Genomic DNA, 21,183 nt, shown 5'->3' on the forward strand with positions numbered 1-21,183 from the left:
CCATTGGAACTACTTAATATTTCTAGAGTGACGAGTATAAACTGTGCATTTCGAGGGAATATGTAGTCTTTTACTGTTTTTTCTCTTGGATGTGAATGGGATCTGTTTAAAGTGAACCTGTGACCAGGCTTACAGACATTTTAAGTATTTTCAAATTAATATCAAGCAGTAAATTGGCTTTAAAACCAAACCATCATGGACCTCTGTAGGTGCAGGCACTGTGGAGTAATTCATCCTTAAATAACAACTTCAGTTTTTTGCGGTTAAATATGAGGACGATTTACTCCAAAATGCCTGCAGCTATAGCAGTCAGTCAAGGCTTGTCTTAAGCTCATTGCTTAAAACATATAAACATCCATGGATGGATGTTTATAACCTGACCAGCTAAATGTAAATGATCTTAACCATGAATGTCCTTCTGAAAATGGTAGTTTCATGACTATTGTGATTAATTTATTCAGTTTCCTTTAGAATCTTTTAAGATGAGCTTTGTCAGCTTTATTGAGAGCCTGTGTTTTTTTTTATTTTTTTGTTTTTTTTAACTGTATTCCATGATATACAGATTACCACTGGAGGGATCATTTACAAATCTGTATATGAAATACAGGTCTGAAAATATGGAATAGCAAACAATTGAAATTGTTAGTTGCATTAAACATGACTTTCACGTGTATATTGCAGTAATGACTCAAAATATATATAGTGAAAAAAAAGTGGAAAGTGAAAAAAATATTTGATCCCCTGCTGATTTTGTACGTTTACCCACTGACAAAGAAATGATCAGTCTGCGATTTTAATGGTAGGTTTATTTTAACAGTGAGAGACAGAATAAGAACAACAAAAATCCACAAAAACGCATTTCAAAAAAGTTATAAAATGATTTGCATTTTAATGAGTAAAATAAGTATTTGACCCCTATCAATCAGCAAGATTTCTGTCTCCCAGGTGTCTTCTATACAGATAACGAGCTGAGATTAGGAGCATTTTCATAAAGGGAGTGTTCCTAATCTCAGCTTGTTATCTGGATAAAAGACACCTTTCTTATCGTACATCACGGGACACAGAGCCATAGTAGTTACATTAGTAGTGCACTAGTAGTTACGCCCTAAGACAAAAAGTGCCTTTCCCATATAACCCCTCCCACTACTGGGAGTACCCCAGTTTTTCGCCAGTGTCTAAGGTGTTGGTCACGAGCAAAGATATGCTGTGCTGAGCTCCACTAGAGAAATCCTTGCTTAGGCTAGCCTTGCTGTCTCTTCTGGCCAAATTGAATGGTACCCAGGCCTCGTATCTAAAGGAACAGGGTTTTTGCCTGTGAATGCTTCTCTTTTTAGAGAGCTGGACCCTGGAATCCAGTACTTTTTGGTAGTAAGGCCATAATGTTTTACTAGTGGGGTGCTGTTGCAGGTCCAGGGTTGTGGGTTTTCTCAAGGAACCCCAGCTCCTGAAGGGTTAACGAACCCACCATGAAGGGTGAAGATTGGGTCTTTTGGTATACCACAGAAAACCTTGCGGCGGGAAAGGTAAGTGGAGGGTTCTAAGAATTTTTTTTTTTTTTTTAATTTTCTTATGAATGTCTCCTTTAAAATCAGTAAAATTTTGTCATGCCTATGTGTCACCACTGGGGGGGTTGTATTGAGCACTCACCATGCTGGAAACACTGTGTCAGAGAGCTGAAATGCTTCCTCCTTCTCCAGCCGGATAAGCAGGACCACCGGTAAGCTTGAGGGGGGGTTCCCCTCCCACACTTATAACCCCCCTGTGCTGACAGTCTCCCCCTCGTGGGGAAGGAGCGCTCAGAGTCTTTTTCTTAAAAAAAAAAGACAGGAACTAGCACGATCAGCGTGTTACAAACTAGTAACCTCTGCTTTCTGCATCAGGCTATGAGCGGAAGGGGGGCAAGGAACACCTCAAAGGGTTCTAGAGGATCGATTGTTTCACAACAACCTAAATCCATGTCTAAAAAGATGGCATCCTTCTCTGAGAGTGATGTGGCCGGTCAGAGTGAGCCGTCAGGGGGGGACTGGTGTTGCAGCTGCTCTGGACACTTCAGTCCCTATATATCACTCAGGAGGTTTCTTCTACCATTTTAAGTTTGGAACAGAAGATGGATGCTTTATTCGCTTCCCACAGTGGGCCCAAGCGTAGCAGATCCCCGTCCATTCCTCAGGACCCTCATACTGAGGGACAAGGGGCAAGAGATCATGAAGCTCTCTTAAAGAATCAGAAAGAGGCTGATGACTCCTCTTCCAAAGATCCTAATATGGGGGGGGGATCAGCCTCACAGGAGAGACTGTTGGTACACTCCCTTACTAAGTTGGTCCACTCAACTTTTTTTACTGCCTGTAACGTAGTCTATTGATGAGCCCACCTCTGGTTTTTCACTAAAGCCTTCACAAAAACGTTTCTATAATTTACCCTATGGAGGAGGAATTCTATAAGAAATGGGGGGTTCCAGCAATTGATGCTGCTATATCCTCGGTAAACAAAAACCTGTCCTGTCCGGTAGACAATGTGCAAATGTTGAAGGATCCAACAGATAAAAAGTTGGAATTTATTTTTAAGAGCAACGTTGCTCTTGCAGGTTCAGTCATTCAGCCGGCTCTTGCGGTGATTGGAGTGTCTCAGTCCATAAAGGACCAGTTTGTAGAGGTACTCAGAATTATTCCTGATCAGCAGGCCCAGCAGATGGCTGGCATATCAGAGGCACTGTGTTTCACGGTGGATGCTATGAAAGATTCTATTATTCAAGCCTCATGGCTTATGCTAGGGCTGGTACATATGCGTGAAAAATTGAAAACATTTAGAAAAATTGGTCAGCCGAAGCGTCGTGTAAAAAGCTCTTGTCCAGTTTTCTATTTGATGGTGAACGTTGTTTGGAGATGATCTGGATAAGTATATCCAAAGAATTTCTAATGAAAAAGTTTTATTTTACCAGTAAAGAAGAAGTTTTTAAACGTTTTTCCTTTTAAACATGCATCTTCTCCAGTGCCAGGAGCATCTGCCTCCAGGCAGTCTCGACGGCCTCCACTGTTGGGTTCAAGAGGAAGACCCCAAGGGCAGTCCCAGGGCCAAAAGAGGACTTGGGGTAGGAAACCCATAAAGCAAAATACTAAAGCCTCCTTATGAAGAGGTGCCCCCACTCACCCGGGTGGGGGGAAGGCTTCTACACTTTTCAAAGATCTGGCAGGAACATTGTGAGGACAGAGATGGTTGGCTTCCTCAATTTCTCTAGGTTACAAACTAGAATTCTGAGAATTCCCATCTCCCCGTTTTCTAAGATCAAACGTTCCCAGAGATCCAGGGAAAAGGAAGTCTCTTTCTGGCTCTGGATCATCTCTTGTCTCCGAAAGTGATATCAGAGGTTCCCACAGAAGAGCAGGGATCAGGGTTTTATTTAAACCTCTTCACTGTACCAAAACCAAATGGGGAGGTAAGACCCATTTTAGATCTCAAGGATCTAAACCGTCACTTGAATATCTGTTCCTTTCTCATGGAGTCAATCCGATCAGTTGTCTCCATTCTACAAGGAGGAGAATTGTTGGCATCGATTGACATCAAAGATGCCTATCTCCATGTACCAATTTATCTTCTATGAGGAGGTGAGTTGCCAGATAGATGAAGGAAGGTGGGGTCCCACCTTCTGTGCTGGGTTTTGTGCTGGGACCAATCCTATTTAATTTGTTCATAAACGACCTGGAGGATGGGGTAAACAGTTCATTCTCTACAAATACAGGCAATACTAAGCTAAGCAGGGCAATAACTTCTCTGCAGGATGTGGAAACCTTGCAAAAAGATCTGAACAAGTTAATGGGGTGGGCAACTACATGGCAAATGAGGCTCAGTGTAGAAAATGTAAAATAATGCATTTGGCTGGCAAATATAGGAATGCAATCTATACACTGGGGGAATCTAGGATGATGGGCTCAGCAATGGCATGCAATTCCAAGCTGCTGCTAACAAAGCAAACAAAATATTGGCATGCATTAAAAAGGGGATCAACTCCAGAGATAAAACAATAATTTTTCTGCTCTACAAGACTCTGGTCTGGCCACACCTGGAATATGCTGTCCAGTTCTGGGCACCAGCCCTCAGGAAGGATGTAGTGGAAATGGAGCGAGTAAAAAGAAGGGCAACAAAGCTGATAAAAGGTTTGGAGGATATTAGTTATGAGGGAAACTTGCGAGCACTGAACTTATTCTATCTGGAGAAGATAGATAGATACGCTTGAGAGGGGATATGATTTCAATATACAAATACCATACTGGTGACCCCACAATAGGCATAAAACTTTTTCGCAAAAGGGAGTTTAACGAGACTCGTTGCCACTCATTAAAATTAGAAGAAAAGAGGTTTAACCTTAAACTACGTAGAGGGTTCTTTACTGTAAGAGCGGCAAGGATGTGGAATTCCCTTCTACAGGCGGTGGTCTCAGCGAGGGGCATTGATAGTTTCAAGAAACGATTAGATAAGCACCTGAATGACCACAACATACAGGGATATACAATGTAATACTGACATATAATCACACACATAAGTTGGACTTGATGGACTTGTGTCTTTTTTCAACTTAACCTACTATGTCATTTTTCCCATCAGAAATTTGTATGCTTCGAGGTAGAAAATTGTCATTTTCAGTTTGTGGCTCTGCCTTTCAGTCTAGCCACCGCACCCTGAGTGTTCACAAAGATCCTGGCCCCTCCTTTAGCCAGGTTAAGGGCTCAGGGTATAACAATTCTAGCCTACCTAGACAATCTGCTCTTAGTAGATCAGTCAGTCACCTGTCTAAACCAAAGTTTAGTCTCAGCCATGAGTTGCCTAAAATTCCTAGGCTGGATTCTCAACCTAGAAGAATCCTCCTTAAAGCCATCAACGAGATTACAGTACTTGGGGCTGATCATAGATACCATTCAAAAGAAGGTATTCTTACCCTAGGGAAGGATCAGTTCCATAAAGGAACGGATTCGGCTTGTCAAAACAAAGAGAAATCCTTCTATTCGGCTTTGAATTAAATTGTTAGGAAAGATGGTGGCCTCCTTTGAGGCCATTCCTTATGCGCAGTTTCATTGAAGACTGCTGCAAAGCAGTATTCTGGCGACTTGGAACAAAAAGGTCCAGGTTTTGGACTTTCCAATCTGCTTATCCCCTGAGGTGAGTCAGAGCCTCAATTGGTGGTTGATATCCAACAACCTTCAACAGGGGAAATCCTTTCTACAAGTATCCTGGAAAGTGGTAACAAAGGATATTCTAGGTTGGGGAGCAGTCCTGGAAGAGGCATCTTTCCAGGGGAAATGGTCCAAATCAAAAAGGACCTTGCCCATCAATATTCTAGAAATTCGGGCAGTTTGTCCTGGCCCTAGAGGCCTGGACACTCAGATTACAAAATTGTCCTGTCAGGATTTAATCCGACAATGCCATGGCTGTGTCCTACATCAATCACCAAGGGGGCACAAGAAGTCGTGCAGCCCAAAAAGAGGTGAATCGTGTTCTATCTTGGACAAAAAGCAACATTCCTTGCCTATCAGCGATTTTTCATTCCAGGGATAGAAAATTGACAGGCGGACTACTTGAGTCGCCAACAATTGTTTCTGGGAGAATGGTCCCTTCACCCCGGCATCTTTCTGTCGATATGTCAAAGATGGGGTGTTCCGGACGTGGATCTGTTCATGACCAGATTCAACAACAAAGTCAACAACTTTGTGTCAAGGACAAGGGATCCGCTGGCATATGCGGACCAGGCGCCTTGGTCTTTCCATGGGATCAGTTATCACTGATCTATGCGTTTCCTCCGGTTCTGCTGCTCCCACCCCTTCTTCGCAGGATCAAGCAGGAAGGAAAGGAGGTGATTCTGGTGGCCCAGAAGATCTTGGTTTGCAGAGATCATAAAGATGTCGGTAGAGGACCCTTGGACCCTGCCGCTAGCTGTGGTGAAATTAATCGATGCATAGCGATTCGGGTGTCCCCGTAGGGGCATCGATGCATTCGACCATAGAAATCGATTGCCAGTGACGTCATTGCCCCTCCCCTCCCAGGAGAGTGCTCCAAGCGTATACCCTGTTGTGTACAATGCCCGCCTCTCTCCTCACACTTCCAGCTCTCCTCGTGTCAGCAGGGAATTCTCAGCCCCGCCCGCTGGCTGTCACTATCAGATCAGAAGGGAGGCGAGCGGGGCTGAGAATTCTCTGCTGACGTCAGGAGAGACGTGAGAGCAGAGAGGCAGGCCTGGCACGGGCAGTCACATCAGAGGTGCCTGTGCTCAGGGCCGCTGATAAGGGGGTACAGGGCTCATGCAACAGAGGGGCCCGGCAGTGAGGCTGTACATAAGGGTTGCTGCTATCCCCTTTTAATAGAGGACCCGTCCTCCTAGCCCGCCCACATAGTTCACTAGCAGGCCGGGACTCCCGAGCGATGTCAGAACTCAGTAGGGAGGGACTAATGAGGGAACTTGAGATACCCATTGGCAGAGGCAGCACCGCCTCCTGCTGCCTCCTCAGCCAATGGGTGCAGCGGGAAACATCACATTCTTCGTCCCATGGTCTTCCTTACTTGGTGCAGGAACTGGATGGAGTGGCTTTCAATGGAGTTTCTGAGCAAATTGCATTTGCTGACTGAGGCGTTCAAGTAGTTATAAAGGAAAACTGAGGAGCTGCTAGAAGTGACAGCATGCCTGAATGGAAGTCCATGCAGTGATAGCTCAGCCGAGTAATCAAAAACTGTCAGCAAAGGAAAACTTCCACCACTGGCTTCCTCTGCTGGGCTCTGTAATAGATGATGTCATCAGTCAGAGCCTGGCAGAGAAGTGAGCAGAGGAAGTTTTCTTTGAGATTGTCTGAGCTATCACTGCACTGGCATCCCTTCAGATGAGAAAAATCAGAAAACAAGAAAAGTGAGAGGGGGATGATTCTTCTACAGGATTCCATATGGATCAAGCAGCCAGGTAAGGAGCACCAGTACCCCCCTGCCCCACTGACTGGCAGTGCCTCCAAACTCCCCCCATTAGGCACCAGGACCCCTATCTCCCCTCATTAAGCACTTGAGTCTCCTATGTCTCCCCACTAGGCTCCAGGAACCCTCCCATCTCCTCTCACTAAGCACCAGGACCCCCCATCTCTCACCACTAATCACCGCCCATCTCTCCCCACATTGAGCACCAGTGATCCCCTTTGTCCTTGAAGACAAGGCTGCATTCTTTTAGATATGTATGCTGGGTCAGGGGCAGGGCTGGGGGCCTCATTAGGTAGGCTGTAGGGGACCCCATGATTTCTAACAGCGGCCCTGCCTATGCTTGTAGCCGATGGTCATGATGAGATCGGTGCCCACAGCTGTCCCCTGCCGCACAATCATCTGACTGTCCTCTGTGTTGGCTAAATTTATATCTCACTTAAATGATTAACGATACAAGAAATAAGTGATTAAACCTTTGTCTATATAAGAATAAAAATGAACGATAACAATTACATTTATTTATACAGAAAATAAACTTTAGAATAATTAGAACTTATCATATATCTCAAGTGATGTTACAGGTACAGTGTTGCTTAGGCTGCAAAGATAATTTAGGCCATATGGTTACAATAGACATACACTATCAATAGGGTTATCAATATTTCAAGACAAGTCCTAGGAAAGAGATAGGTTAGAGATAGAAATAGGTTAGAGATACAAGTATACGTTACATGGACATCCTGTCGCCCCGATGGTCTGGAACTGAACAGGCCACCAGCTAGCTCTCGTCCTATTTTATATGCATTTTCAGCCAATCAGAAGATGGAACACAGCCATTGGCTCTGAGTTTGCATCAACTTCTGATTGGCTAATTCTGAAGTCTAAATGCTTATTGGTTCTAGTTGGCTCACACTGTGATTGGCTAACTCTGAAGCTCACTGAAATGTCCATGCTTCAGGTCTAAACTTCCGGTGCCACTCAGTCTATTAATTAATGAACCACCTCCTTTGATCACTCAGCCCAAACAGTTCTGACATTAGCATGTTAATGACTCCTGGGGAGATGGAGCCTCGACGTCTGCAAAGATGATTGGTAAAGCAAAAGGGAATTTGCCTAACACCTGGGGACATTCAATGGTTCCCACGAGATAGGAGACATTTCTGTATTTCTAAAAGGTAATCTATCATGATATCTTCCAGTAAAAACCTCTGCCCACATACACACACATACACTATATATATATATATATATATATATATATATATATATATATATATATATATATATATATATATATATATATACACAGTGCCTTGCGAAAGTGTTCGGCCACCTTGAACTTTTCAACCTTTTGCCACATTTCAGGCTTCAAACATAAAGATATAGAATTTTAATTTTTTGTGAAGAATCACCAACAAGTGGGAAGCAAATAAAAAACTGAAACTGAAAAGTGGTGCGTGCAAAATTATTCGGCCCCTTTACTTTCAGTGCAGCAAACTCACTCCAGAAGTTCAGCGAGGATCTCTGAATGATCCAATGTTGTCCTAAATGACCGATGGTGATAAATAGAATCCACCTGTGTGTAATGAAGTCTCTGTATAAATGCACCTGCTCTATGATAGTCTCAGGGTTCTGTTGAAAGCTCAGAGAGCATCATGAAGACCAAGGAACACACCAGGCAGGTCCGTAATACTGTTGTAGAGAAGTTTAAAGCCGGATTTGGATTCAAAAAGATTTCCCAAGCTTTAAACATCCCAAGGAGCACTGTGCAAGCGATCATTTTGAAATGGAAGGAGTATCAGATCACTGCAAATCTATCAAGACCTGGCCGTCCCTCTAAACTTTTAGCTCAGACAAGGAGAAGACTGATCAGAGATGCAGCCAAGAGGCCCATGATCACTCTGGATGAACTGCAGAGAACTACAGCTGAGGTGGGAGAGTCTGTCCATAGGACAACAACAGTCGTACACTGCACAAATCTGGCCTTTATGGAAGAGTGGCAAGAAGAAAGCCATTTCTCAAAGATATCCATAAAAAGTTTGCCACAAGCCACCTGGGAAACACACCAAACATGTGGAAGAAGGTGCTCTGGTCAGATGAAACCAAAATCGAACTTTTTGCCCACAATGCAAAACGACATGTTTGGCGTAAAAGCAACACAGCTCATCACCCTCAACACACCATCCCCACTGTCAAACATGGTGGTGGTAGCATCGTGGTTTGGGCCTGCTTTTCTTCAGCAGGGACAGGGAAGATGGTTAAAATTGAGGGGATGATGGATGCAGCCAAATACAGGACCATTCTGGATAAAAACCTGTTGGAGTCTGCAAAAGACCTGAAACTGGGACAGAGATTTATCTTCCAACAAGACAATGATCCCAAACATACAGCAAAATATACAAAGGAATGGTTCACAAATAAACGTATCCAGGTGTTAGAATGGCCAAGTCAAAGTCCAGACCTGAATCCAATCGAGAATCTGTGGAAAGAGCTTAAAACTGCTGTTCACAAACGCTCTCCATCCAACCTCACTGAGCTCGAGCTGTTTTGCAAGGAAGAATGGGCAAGAATTTCAGTCGCAAGGCACTGTGTGTGTGTATATATATATATAACGGGGCATGGAAATTTAATTAGAAAGTCTTCTCAGAATGGTTTCCTTTAAGCTCCTTGCTATAAATATTATATTTCAAAATCTCCACCACACCTCCTTGTCTTCCTCCTCCACCCCCACCCCCTTCTTCCCCAACTGTCACTGGACATTCATGTGTTCAGAAATGACAGGGGGCTGTGAGTGCGCTCAGCTTTTACCCAGAACGCGCTCTGCCTCTCCTGTGTATGCCCTGGCCAAGGAGAATGTAAAGAACTACAAGGTCATGAGAAAGGTCATGATCACAACTCCTCCCACCGAGCACCCGATAACAGTCCTGCCCACTGAATCCAGAGTTTTTGGGAGCTCCAAATAGAGAAAGGGGAGACATTTGACAGGTAAGGATACATAGCACTATGGCAATAATTTATAATTGATGAGAGTGGGTTTACATCCACATTAAATGTGTCTAGTGAGAGAAGTTGGCATTGGAACATACAAATGTAGGAGGAATGGGGGTTGGCGGCAATAAATTGCTCTGCATAGAGATTTGTTTGGTCCACCGTGTACGGCAACAAATCTTCGGGGAAAAACAAAAATAATCTTATTGGGAAACATTTGTAGTGTTGGGCTGCACACCGGGCTGTGCGTTGAAAGGGGGGATTATAGCGGATCCCACGCTGGCAGTCAACCATAAGTGGTTTGCCTGGGCATGGGGAAGGGAGGACTGGGCCTGGATTCTTTGGGTTGCATGTATAATTCCAGTACTGGTACTGGGCTCCTCTTCCTTGGGTCTGGCGCTGCTGGCATTAGGCAGGTCTTCTAATCTTAGTCCTGATCTCCTTATTCTTTTAGGACGGACAGTTTCCTCCTCTGACTCGGACTCCGATCCACTCCCCTCCACTGGCTCGAATTCCAAACCAGAATTGGATGATGGGAGCTCCCCTCTGCTCTCATCATCCGACATGGTAAGCATGGCATATGCCTCCTCAGGTGTGTACACTCTTTTGGCCATAATGACGGTAGTGATGGCGGGCCTGTGTGATGGTTCTGCTTGTGGTACTGACAGGTCATTAATGGCGGGCCTGTGCAACTGTACTGATGGCAGTACTATTGGCGGGCCTGTGTAGCGGTACTGATGGCAGTACTTATGGCGAGCCTGTGTGATGGTACTGATGACAGTACTTATGGCAGGCCTAATGGGCCTGTGCGACTGTACTGATGGGAGTACTATTGGTTTGCCTGTGTAGCAGTACTGATGGCAGTGCTTATGGCGAACCTGTGTGACGGTACTGATGGCAGTACTTATGGCGGGCCTGTGTGACGGTACTGATGGTAGTACTATTGGCGGGCCTGTGTGACGGTACTGATGGTAGTACTATTGGTGGGGCCTGTGTGATGGTACTGATGGCAGTACTATTGGCAGGGCCTGTGGCTTATCCTGCTGGACGTCATATGATGCCCAGTCAGGATAACGCAACCATTTCCGGGCCATCATTATGCTATAGGCCGGGCGGGAAGTGGTTTAACAACACAATTACTAAACATTCGGTGAACATATCCCGGCCGCCTTACACCTCACATGGGACGAGTGGTTAGCAGATAAAAGCAGCCTCAGCTTGAATCATCCAGGCCACATCCCCAACCTGTTTCGCCCCGCCCTGAAGCTTAATTATGGAGATTTCATGATTACGCCCTGGGGGAGCAGTGCGAAACATGTTGGGGACGTGGCCTGGATGAAGACTGCTGAGACTGCTTTTACCTGCTAACCACACGGGCCAGATGAGGTGTGCGGTGGCACGGATATGTTCACCAAATGTTTAGTGATTATCTTGTTTAAAAAAAAAAAGGTTAAAACTAAATGTCAAGCAATTAGGGGGGCACGGTGAAAATATGTTGTGGACATGGCTGAATTGAGCTCAGATCTTTTACCTGCTAACCATTCAGGCCAGGCGAGGCCGGGATATATATCTTCCTATTTCTGCAGTGTGCTTTGGGTCTGGATGGATTTCTACTATGCCTGCACCCTCACTAGTCAGCGGCATCCAACTCATCGGACCTTGACAGCCTGGGCCCCTTAAGCATTTATCATGGGTCACACTAAACATTTGGTGCCCTATTTAAAAAAATAAACATGAAAAATGTGCCTTTTTTAACTGGTGAAGAATATGTACCTAAGCACCAAGCTGTAGTTAGAAAATTATTTCTTCATACATGGTCTGTAGTGCACCACTCTTGTTAAATAAATGCTTATGTTGAGTGCTGAGTACATTGACAACCCCTTCAGATGCCTTTTTAGCAAATGATTACATTGTGCTGGCAGATAAGCTGTTTACATTTCTTTGAGTAATGTCACACACTGTGCTTGTCACTTATCTACTCTGAGTAATGTGTGACTAGCACGGTACGACTATGCACATTGCACCGGCATATTACAGTTGATTACTTTTTCTGTGAAACACTATCATAAAGAAGATGCTGTTTTCAAATTATTTGCAGGCTTATGTGACATTAAGCTTGAAATATTATGCATTTATTTCCCCCTAGAAATGCTGTTTTTATATGACATCACCTTTTTAAATGTATTCAATGCAATCAGCATTGTACGTACAGAAAAGTAATCACAAGGGTTCATGCACCAAATGTTCTCTAAAGAGACCTTTACTTGTCCTCAAGCCTTGAGGACCGTCTGCATTAGCTGAAAGTAAAATGATTACAACACCCAATGTTAGGGATGCACCGAATGGGTTTTTTGGTGCCGAAACCGATACCGAAAATGAAAAATACACTAGGCCAAAAACCGAAACCGATACCGAAACGGCACCGATACCGAAAATTACTGTTTTTAAAAAATATTTTTATACAGGAGGTGGTCAGAGACTGGGGACATGGTACAGGAGGTGGTCAGAGACTGGGGACATGGTACAGGAGGTGGTCAGAGACTGGGGACATGGTACAGGAGGAGGTCAGAGACTGGGGACATGGTATAGGAGGTGGTCAGAGACTGGGGACATGGTACAGGAGGTGGTCCGAGACTGGGGACATGGTACAGGAGGTGGTCAGAGACTGGGGACATGGTACAGGAGGTGGTCAGAGACTGCATGCATGGTACAGGAGGTGGTCAGAGACTGGGGACATGGTACAGGAGGTGGTCAGAGACTGGGGACATGGTACAGGAGGTGGTCAGAGACTGGGGACATGGTACAGGAGGTGGTCAGAGACTGGGGACATGGTACAGGAGGTGGTCAGAGACTGGGGACATGGTACAGGAGGTGGTCAGAGACTGGGGACATGGTACAGGAGGTGGTCAGAGACTGCATGCATGGTACAGGAGGTAGTCAGAGACTGGGGACACGGTACAGGAGATGGTCAGAGACAGGGGACACGGTACAGGAGATGGTCAGACTGGGGACACTGTACAGGAGATGGTCAGACTGGGGACACTGTACAGGAGATGGTCAGACTGGGGACACGGTACAGGAGATGGTCAGACTGGGGACACGGTACAGGAGATGGTCAGAGACTGGGGACGTGGTACAGGAGATGGTCAGAGACTGGGGACGTGGTACAGGAGATGGTCAGAGACTGGGGACGTGGTACAGGAGGCATCCCCCATTGCAGCCAGTGTGCCCCATTGCAGCCAGTGTGCCCCATTGCAGCCAGTGTGCCCCATTGCAGCCAGTGTGCCCCATTGCAGCCAGTGTGCCCCATTGCAGCCAGTGTGCCCCATTGCAGCCAGTGTGCCCCATTGCAGCCAGTGTGCCCCATTGCAGCCAGTGTGCCCCATTGCAGCCAGTGTGTCTCATTGCAGCCAGTGTGCCATTTTGCAGCCAGCCTGTGCAGGGAAGAGAGCCGCCTCCGCCGCCTGTTTGATCACAGCGCCGGGAACATCACAGCTTTCATTTCAATAGCTGTGTGTTCCCGGCCGCGTGCCGTCACACGCAGCCCCTCCCCCTTGTCGGGCACTTTGATAGACAGATCATCCGTCCAATCCTGCGGATGATCTGTCTATCTAAGTGCCCGGACAAGGGGAGGGGCTGCGTGTGACGGCGCACGGCCGGGAACACACAGCTATTGAAATGAAAGCTGTGATGTTCCCGGCGCTGTGATCAAACAGGCGGCGGAGGCGGCTCTCCTGCGCTATACACCCCCCATGATGGGCGTCACCAGGGGCGGAGCCCCGTACCCACCCAGGCCACGCCCCATTTTTGGCTCCATTATCGGCCGTTTCTCTTTCGGCAAATTGCCGAAAAGGGCATTTTCGGCCGATATGTTTCGGCGGCCGAAATTTCGGTGCATCACTACCCAATGTGTGAAGTTTTATTTACATGAGATTGTCCTTTGAATTATTATCAACCTCATGTTGTAATCATAATTTTTATTATTCCCATGTTATTCATTGTTTCAGCAAGAAATTTCAAAGTTTCCAGGATCGTAAACTTAAAGTGAGCAAAGAGGATCACCGGGAGCTTAAGAAAGCTAGGAAAGATGGAAGCTTTCACGAGACACTTCTGGACAGGTGAATTATTATTTCCAGTGCTTGATGCAATGTGTTTGTCAGATAAAAACAAGTTGGTTACTTTGTGGGCTTTCATATTATAAATCCATGCAAAGGGGAAAAAGGTTTTCTTTCTCCATCCTTTGAGGAAGTCTTTATTCTTCAAGTTATACTGCCACCTACACAAGGATTGGACACTGGCAAACATAGAAGGCCAGCCCAGGAAACCCCCCCTACTACTGTATGCCTCAGACCTTTTTTCTAGTGTCTTAGTAGGATGGACATTTTTTCTTCAGTTCTGCTGTGTGAAAGACTAGCTTATATTTATTAGTACCATTTTTCTTTGTTCTTCAAACAGCGTGCTCCTCACTACGGCAGAGGAAGTCCAAGGTCTAAGGTTGCATTTCTAACCCCTCTTCTCCAGGCCATTTACAAAACCAAGCCTAGTCTATGTGTATTTTAAATGGCCTGGGGGAGAGAGGTGCAAAGATGCAATGCAGCAGTGGGGTTTGATACCTGTAGCATGTATAGCCAAAGTGGCCAGAAAGTACAGCAGGATCTGGACTTCCTTCACCATATAAACTAAATAATGTGCAGAACTTAAAAGTATCCCTATGTGAAAGTGAGGTCCTCTTGAGGCTGGAGAATTTTTACCTGCCTTAACCTTGTATACACTGGTATGACTTGTTATGAGGCTGAGGTTGCACTGCAATGCATGACCGTGGAAATCAAATAATTTTTGATACAGATTTTTTATTTTTTTTTAAATGCATGTTCTGCGCAGTGCTTTTTTGGGCCTATAGACTCCAATGGGAGTGCATGAAAAATGCATGTGCTGTACATGCATTTTTGGTGTGTGTGTGTGTGTGTGTTTTTTTTGTTTTTTTTTAATTAAAATTTAATTTATTCCGCCTAACAGTGATGTCACAGCAGATATTGCTTGTAAATGGCAAAAACAAAAATGTATGAAGCATGAAAAACACATCATAAATGTGCTACAAGAACACACTGAAAGACGTATAAATGATTAGCAGCACTAGTGTGAACATAGGCTGATATCTGTGAAGAAACTCCTGCCCAGAGTTGGGCTCTAAAACTTCTGTGTCCCTCAATGGACAAGATAGACAATAGAATTTTGATACTCCCCATAAAATCACTTTCTTAGAGTCCATTTAGGGACAAACCCCTCTGTGTTTATGATCATATTTCTCGGTTTTGCTTTACTACAAAACTGAGGCATGCTGGTATTTGGAAGGGGCATCTTGGGCTGGCTTATAGTTTTTTGTTTGCCAGTGTCCAGCCCTTTTGTAGGCAGCGGTGTAACCCGAAGGTTGAAGACTTGAGTTTCTCATGGTGAGTAGATAAATCCAATTTTTTTTTTCTCTTGCCTTGATTAGTAATCTGTGAATTGATTTGAAAATCAGATGCACCAGGAAATGTTTTGTTTTGTTCTATATAAAGAGAATAATACAATACAGTCCTGATTGTGTGATTCTCCACAGACCTGACATATCCATATGCAGATATTTAGGAGAATCACAAATTGGCTGATCTTTGATCTCCCCTGATTTAGTTATCAGTGGTGGTAGTAGTACTTGTACTGAAACCCATCATGCAAATTGACTGCACTGCTCCTGAGTGGAAGTATGTTCCACTAAAAAAGTTCTCCCACCAAAAGAAACTAATATATACAGTTGGGTCCATATATATTTGGACTCGGGCACTATTTTAATTTTTTTAGATATTTACCAAAACATATTCAAGCTATATTTTAGTTCTATAATGGATATGGGCTGAAAGTGCACCCTCCCAAGTTTAATTTGAGGGTCTGTACATCCAAATCGGAGGAAAGGTTTAGGAATTACAGCTCTTAATAGCCACCCCCCTTTTTCAAGGGACCAAAAGTGTTTGGACAGTTGAGTCAAACGCTGTTTCATGGCCAAGTGTGGGCTACTCCCTATTTATTTTTTTATCAATTAAGCAGGTAAAAGCTCTGGAGTTGATTCTAAGTGTGGCATTTGCATTTGGAATCTATTGCTGTGAACCTACATCATGCATTCACAGCAGTTGGCCATGCAAGTGAAACAGGCAATTTTAAGGCTTCAAAAATTAAACAAATTCATCAGAGAGATAGCAGCAACACTAGGAGTGGCCAATGCAACAGTTTGGTACATTCTGAGGAAAGTAGAATTTACAGGTGAGCTCAGCAACATAAAAAGGCCTGGACATCTATGAAAGACAACAGTGGTGAATGATCATAGGATCCTCTCTATGGTAAAGAAAAACCCATTCACAACATCCAGACAAATGAAGGACCCTCTCCAGGAGGTGGGTGTATCATTGTCAAAGTCTAGAATCAAGAGAAGACTTCACAAGAGCAAATACAGAGGCTTTACCACAAGGTGCAAACCATTCATAAGCCCAAAGAATAGTAAAGCCAGATTAGACTTTGCCAAAAAAAAATCCTAAAAAAGCCAGACCAGTTCTGGAAATGCATTCTTTGAATGGATGAAACTAAAATTAATCTGTACCAGAATGATGTAAAGAAAAAAGTGTGGAGAAGACTTGGAACAGCTCATGATCCAAAGCACATGTCGTCATCTGTAAAACATGGTGGAAGGCAGATGGTATGGGCATACATGGCTTCCATTGGCCCTGGGTCATTGGTGTTTATTGATGTGTAACAGAAGCAGCCAAATTAATTCTGCAGTGTTTATAGATATACTGCCAGCCCAGATTCAGCCAAATGCAGCAAAGTTGATAGGACGGTGCTTGACAGTACAGATTGACAATGATCCCAAGCACACTGCAAAAGCAATTTAGGAGCTTTTGAAGGAAAAGAAGTGTAATATTTTGCAATGGCCAAGTCAATCACCTGATCTCAACCCTATTGAGCGTGCATTTCACTTGCTGAAGGCAAAACTAAAGGCAGAAAGGCCCATAAAAGAACAACTGAAGAGAGCTGCAGTTAGCACATTTTGTTTATGATTATATTAATTTGTCCAGTTACATTTGAGGCAAAAAAACGGGGGGGGGGGGGGGCGGGGGGGGGGGGCTGTGTATAAAAATGTTTGCAGTTCCTAAAAATTGTGCTTGATATTTATGTCAACCGCTTGAATTAAAGCTGAAAGTCTGCACTTCAAATTAATTCATTGTTTTGTTTTAATTTTATTCTGGTGGCATACAGGTCCAAGAGTACAAAAATTGTGCCTGTCCAAATATATATGTACCTAACTGTATGTTACAGTATGTAAAAAGCTAGTTGGGAGGGAAAGTAGGAGATTCATTTTCAGGTAAAGGTCTGCTTTAAAGCTGAACTCCTGAAGCAGCACATTTAACCAATTATGCCACAGCGTAAGGAGCATTCTCCTTTTATTGTCCAGTCACAGGTTAGGGGAAAGTCGAGGCCTGTAAGTGTTAAATAGCTGTGGCAAAAAAAAATGAGGTCTTCTGCCCCACTGAATAGTACTGTGCTGGCAGAGCTGTGCAAATATCAGGACTGGGTTGACAAAAATACTAATTCTTTGTCAGGAAAAAAAACACTCCTATTTACAGTGGGTATAAACATGTACACACACTTACAGATTTACAGAACTTTTTCCACCTTTTAATGTGACATAAAAACTGTACAACTCAGTTGAAAAACAAAACTGAAATCTTTTAGGGGGGGAGAAGCAAAAATAAAAGACGAAAACAATGTGGTTGCATAAGTGTGCACACCCTCTTATAAATGGGGATGTAGCTGTGTTCAGAATTAAGCAATCACATTTAAGCTAATGTTAAATAGGAGTCAGTACACACCTGTCATCATTTAAAGTGCCTCTGATTATCCCTAAATAAAGTTGAGCTGTTCTAGTAGGTCTTTTCTGAAATTTTCTTAGTGCCATCCTACAGCAAAAGCCATGGTCCACAGAGACCTTTCAAAGCATCAGAGGGATCTCATTGTTAAAAGGTATCAGTCAGGAGAAGGGTACAAAAGAATGTATAAGGCATTAGATATACCATGGAATACAGTGAAGACAGTCATCATCAAGTGGAGAAAATATAGCACAACAGTGGCATTGCTGGATGTCCCTCCAAAATTGATGAAAAGACGAGAAGAAAACTGGTCAGGGAGGCTGCCAAGAGGCCTACAGCAAAGGAGCTGCAGGAATATCTGGCTGTGTGGTGCATGTGACAAAAATTTCCCGTATTCTTCGTATGTCTGGGCTATGGGGTAGCGTGGCAAGACGGAAGCCTTTTCTTACGAAGAAAAACATCCAAGCCCAGCTAAATTTTGCAAAAACATATCTGAAGTCTCCTAAAAGCATGTGGAAAAATGTGTTTATGGTCTGATGAAAAGAAGGTTGAACTTTTTGGCCATAATTCCAAAAGATATATTTGGCGCAAAATCAACACTGCACATCACCAAAAGAACACCATACCCACAGTAAAACATGGTGGTGGCAGTATCATGCTTTGGGGCTGTTTTTTTCTTCACCTGGAACAGGGGTCTTAGTCAAGGTAGAGGGAATTAGGAACAGTTCCAAATACCAGTGAATGTTGGCACAAAACCTTCAGGCTTCTGCTAGAAAGCTGAACATGAAGAGGAACTTCATCTTTCAGCATGACAACGACCCAAAGCATACATCCAAATCAACAAAGGAATGGCTTCACCAGAAGAAGATTAAAGTTTTGGAATGGCCCAGCCAGGGCCCAGACCTGAATCCGATTAAAAATCTGTGGGGTGTTTTGAAGAGGGCTGTGTACAGGAGATGCCCTCGCAATCTGACAGATTTGGAGTGTTTTTGCAAAGAGTGGGCAAATATTGCCAAGTCAAGATGTGCCATGCTGATAGACTCATACTCAAAAAGACTGAGTGCTGTAATAAAATCAAAAGGTGCTTCAACAAAGTATTAGTTTATGGGTGTGCCCACTTGTGCAACCATATTATTTTTATTTTTTATTTTTACTTCCCTCCTCCTAAAGGTTTTCAGTTTGTTTTTCAACTGAGTTGTACAGTTTATAGGTCACATTAAGACCCCTTTCACACTGGGGCATTTTTCAGGCGTTTTAGCGTTAAAAAAGCGCCTGTAAAGTGCTTAAAAAAGAAGCCTCATCTGCAATCCCAATGTGTAAGCCCGAGTGCTTTCACACTGAGATCCTTTTCACACTGGGGTGTTTTTCAGGCGCTTTAGTTTTTAAAAAAAAGCGCCTAAAAGAAGCCGCAACTGCAATCAATCCCAATGTGAAAGCCCGAGTGCTTTCACACTGAAATCCTTTTCACACTGGGGCGTTTTTCAGGCGCTTTAGTTTTTAAAAAAAAAGCGCCTAAAAGAAGCCGCAACTGCAATCAATCCCAATGTGAAAGCCCGAGTGCTTTCACACTGAAATCCTTTTCACACTGGGGCGTTTTTCAGGCGCTTTAGTTTTTAAAAAAAAAGCGCCTAAAAGAAGCCGCAACTGCAATCAATCCCAATGTGAAAGCCCTAGTGCTTTCACACTGAGGTGCTGCGCTGGCAGGGTGTCAAAAAAGTTCTGCAAGCAGCTTCTTTGCAGCGCTTTTAGAGCGTTTTTTGGGTGCTGGCAGTGTGAAAAGGCTCTTAAAGCACTTGGGCTTTCACATTGGGATTGCAGATGAGGCTTCTTTCAAGCGTTTTACAGGCGCTTTTTTTTTTTACGCTAAAGCGCCTGAAAAATGCCCCAGTGTGAAAGGGGTCTTAAGGTGGATAAAGTTCTCAAGTGATTTCTTTGTCTCGTTTTTTTTTACATACCAGAAAACATTTTAACGAGGGTGTAGACTTTTTATACCTTTTTATACCCACTGTATGTATAACTTTTTATACCCACTGTATGTATTTCATACATGGAAGCCTCAGCCTATAGTGCTGATCAAGAGGAAATTTTCCAGCAGGGCAGTTGTACAGAAGTTGAATGGTAGATCAACATTTGTACAACCACAGTGCCCATACATGGATCAAAATTCAACCGGTCCCTGCTAAACCGGCTGAATCTATGGGCAGTCAGGGCATTATTGCATGGTACAATATTTCAATCTAATACTGTAAAACATACAAGAGTGGAGAGCATATGAATGACCTCTGTGTTATTTCATTATGCAATTACAGGCTGGGTTGTTTCCTGGCCAAACTGCATTTTAGTGTGCAGAGAAGTCACAGAACTGGCTATTCTGTCTGAACTGCTGCTGTTTTACCAAAATTAGCCTCAGTCATTTATTGTCAGGGAACATGGCAGCTTGTGAGAACATACTGATAGTTTATAAATCACAGTTGCAGTAATGCATGAACATAAGTAGAGGTTTCTCATACATACATTTTTTTTAAGTTGGACATATAAATGGGTCGTGCATTATTAAACCACAGTTAAACTGCTACAAAACCATTTTATTTTTTTTCAATTTTACAGGAGATCGAAGCTAAAAGCGGACAGATACTGCAAGTGAAAACCATCACAATAAGATTTTCCTTTTTTTTTATTTTTTATTAAAACCTAATTTTGCAACAAGGATAAATTGTTTGTGAGCACAAATCATTAGGGTTTTGAGTTTCTCTGCTGTGCATTCTTCCTAACATTGTTCTTTTTTACAAATCAAAAGGTAATCTAATCCTCTTATCAAAACTGTTGTAAAATTGTCCACAGGCGTCCCGTACCGTTTTTTTTAAAGCTGACGGATTGCTTTTACAAGCAGCGAGAGGGAACGCCTACCCTTAGACAAAGATCAGAACCGCTGTGTTCACCTCCTATGATAAAGGGACCCAGAAGCGATGACCTTACATCACTTCTGGTTTCTCTGGATGTAAAATGTGCCATTTTAAATAATAAAATGCTTTTACTTACACCAATCTGGGTGTGATGAAATACTTTTAGAAACAGAGGAGGGATCTCTCCATAAAGAGTACCTGTCACATGCCTATTGCTGTCACAAGGGATGTTTACATTCATTGTGAGAGCAATAAAAGTGATAAAAAATTTAAAGTGACAGTGTAAAAATAAATAATTGAAAAAAAAAATTGAAAGAGTGACTTTTTAATATTTTACAAAACAAATTGGGTTATGTATTGTGTTTTTTTTTTTTGCATTAAAATTCAAAAATACTGTGTGACATAAAAATTGCAACACCCACCAATAAAGCCTTCGCTTTAAAGAATATATA

General features: G+C 43.4%; 1 protein-coding gene across 4 annotated transcripts in view; it reads left to right on the plus strand.

Moving 5' to 3' along the window:
* Window positions 1-20,872, plus strand: part of FRG1 (FSHD region gene 1) — a 65,019-nt gene extending 44,147 nt beyond the window's left edge. For all 4 annotated transcript variants that reach the window (XM_077477367.1, XM_077477368.1, XM_077477369.1 and 1 more), the window contains exons 9-10: window positions 13,941-14,051; window positions 20,436-20,872. In XM_077477367.1, coding sequence (XP_077333493.1) covers window positions 13,941-14,051; window positions 20,436-20,472 — 148 coding nt within the window. In that variant the 3' untranslated portion in view covers window positions 20,473-20,872. The remainder of the gene's footprint in view (window positions 1-13,940; window positions 14,052-20,435) is intronic.
* Window positions 20,873-21,183: the final 311 nt, after the last annotated feature.

The sequence above is a fragment of the Lithobates pipiens genome, unplaced genomic scaffold (genome assembly GCF_037356315.1).
Source record: "Lithobates pipiens isolate NorthernLeopardFrog02 unplaced genomic scaffold, aLitPip1_a1.2 Scaffold_13, whole genome shotgun sequence".
Taxonomy (NCBI): Eukaryota; Metazoa; Chordata; class Amphibia; order Anura; family Ranidae; genus Lithobates; species Lithobates pipiens.